General features: G+C 37.3%; 1 protein-coding gene across 1 annotated transcript; it reads right to left on the bottom strand.

Annotated features, from left to right (window-relative positions):
* Positions 1-398: 398 nt before the first annotated feature.
* LOC111385347 (class I heat shock protein-like) lies at positions 399-1,269 on the bottom strand. Its single transcript, XM_023009731.1, has one exon. It carries the CDS (start codon positions 993-995, stop codon positions 582-584), a length of 414 nt encoding a protein of 137 aa, XP_022865499.1. The 5' UTR covers positions 996-1,269; the 3' UTR covers positions 399-581.
* Positions 1,270-1,318: the final 49 nt, after the last annotated feature.

Here is a 1,318-nt window from a genome sequence, read left to right as displayed (position 1 = left end):
GCATCCATTTCAAAAGCCAAAAACGGTTTTAAAAAACAAACACACGTTTTTCTTCCAACAACAATTTTAATAGATTTAACGAAATTCAACTAATCAACACATCAAGTCAACAAAAGGATTTTTGCATCATTGTGCCACCCTTTCATTTTTTGTTAAGCGAAAGTTGTTGAGATACATGGATACTTGACCTCGAATGGTCCCAAGTCTCGATGACTCCTTAGGTCAATTGAAACCTACTAGTGGAACAGTTTACTCCAACCATCCCTCTTGGGCTTGGTCGAGGAGCCTTCCTTTTGCGCTACTGACCTTCATAATCCAATGACGTTTCGTCTTTCTCGTTAACAATTTTACTTTCAATTGATTTAACAAACTACCAGTGTTAACACTTTTCATGAATATAAGTTGAAATTCGAATTAACTAACTCTTATTTAATTATATTATTCGACATACTTGAAGAAGTTCAGCCAAATCACATTACAGCAACACACAGAAAACCAGTCACCACACTTGTTTACAGTACACACAACATTCGAAACATTTGACTCCAAATTTATGGAAAATAAAACATAATTTGTTGTAATCACTTTTCTTCAATTTCAATAATTTTTTTCATTGGCACCTTCACCTCCTCTTTAGGAACAGTAACAATGAGGACTCCATTATCCATGGAGGCCTTGAGTTGATCAACTTTAGCATTCTCCGGCAGCCTAAACTGGCGGCAAAAACTGTGGCCACGGTTGCGCTCGACGCAATGCCATTTCTCGGTATTTTTATCAGAATCTTCCACTGATTTCCTCTCCCCACTGATTTGCAAAAGCCTTCCTTCACTCACTTCAACCTTCACATCCTCTTTGCTTAGCCCAGGAAGATCTGCCATGAAAATGTGGGCTTCTGGGGTCTCTTTCCAGTCGATTGGTGTGCTCAACACTGGGCACATATTGATCAGAGAAATAAAAGGCTCTGTGTTGGTGAATAAATTGCTTATGAGTGACATTTTTTGGATGAAAGTTTTTTGCAAGAAGGGATTTAAAACTTTGGATAATTTTGTTTGAAGATGGCATGCGATATTTATAGAAGGATGAATAATGAGTATTGGTTTCTTGAATCTTCTACATGTTCCATATCTTTAACCTAAAATAAGGTTTTGCCCAATCTTTCTACTATGTTCTGTCTGAGACTCGAACATTCTCTTGCGTCATCTGAATTATTGCAACTTTTGAAAACTACAATGAGAAATTTTACTTTGGGCCACCAGATTCGTATTAGAGTCGGATCGAACCAGGTGGTTGGGCACAATTTCAATTAAAAATCACTTCT

This window comes from Olea europaea, unplaced genomic scaffold, assembly GCF_002742605.1.
Source record: "Olea europaea var. sylvestris unplaced genomic scaffold, O_europaea_v1 scaffold31317, whole genome shotgun sequence".
NCBI lineage: Eukaryota > Viridiplantae > Streptophyta > Magnoliopsida > Lamiales > Oleaceae > Olea > Olea europaea.
The sequence above is the reverse complement of the archived record's forward strand: the minus strand, read 5'-3'. Positions and strand labels throughout refer to the sequence as shown.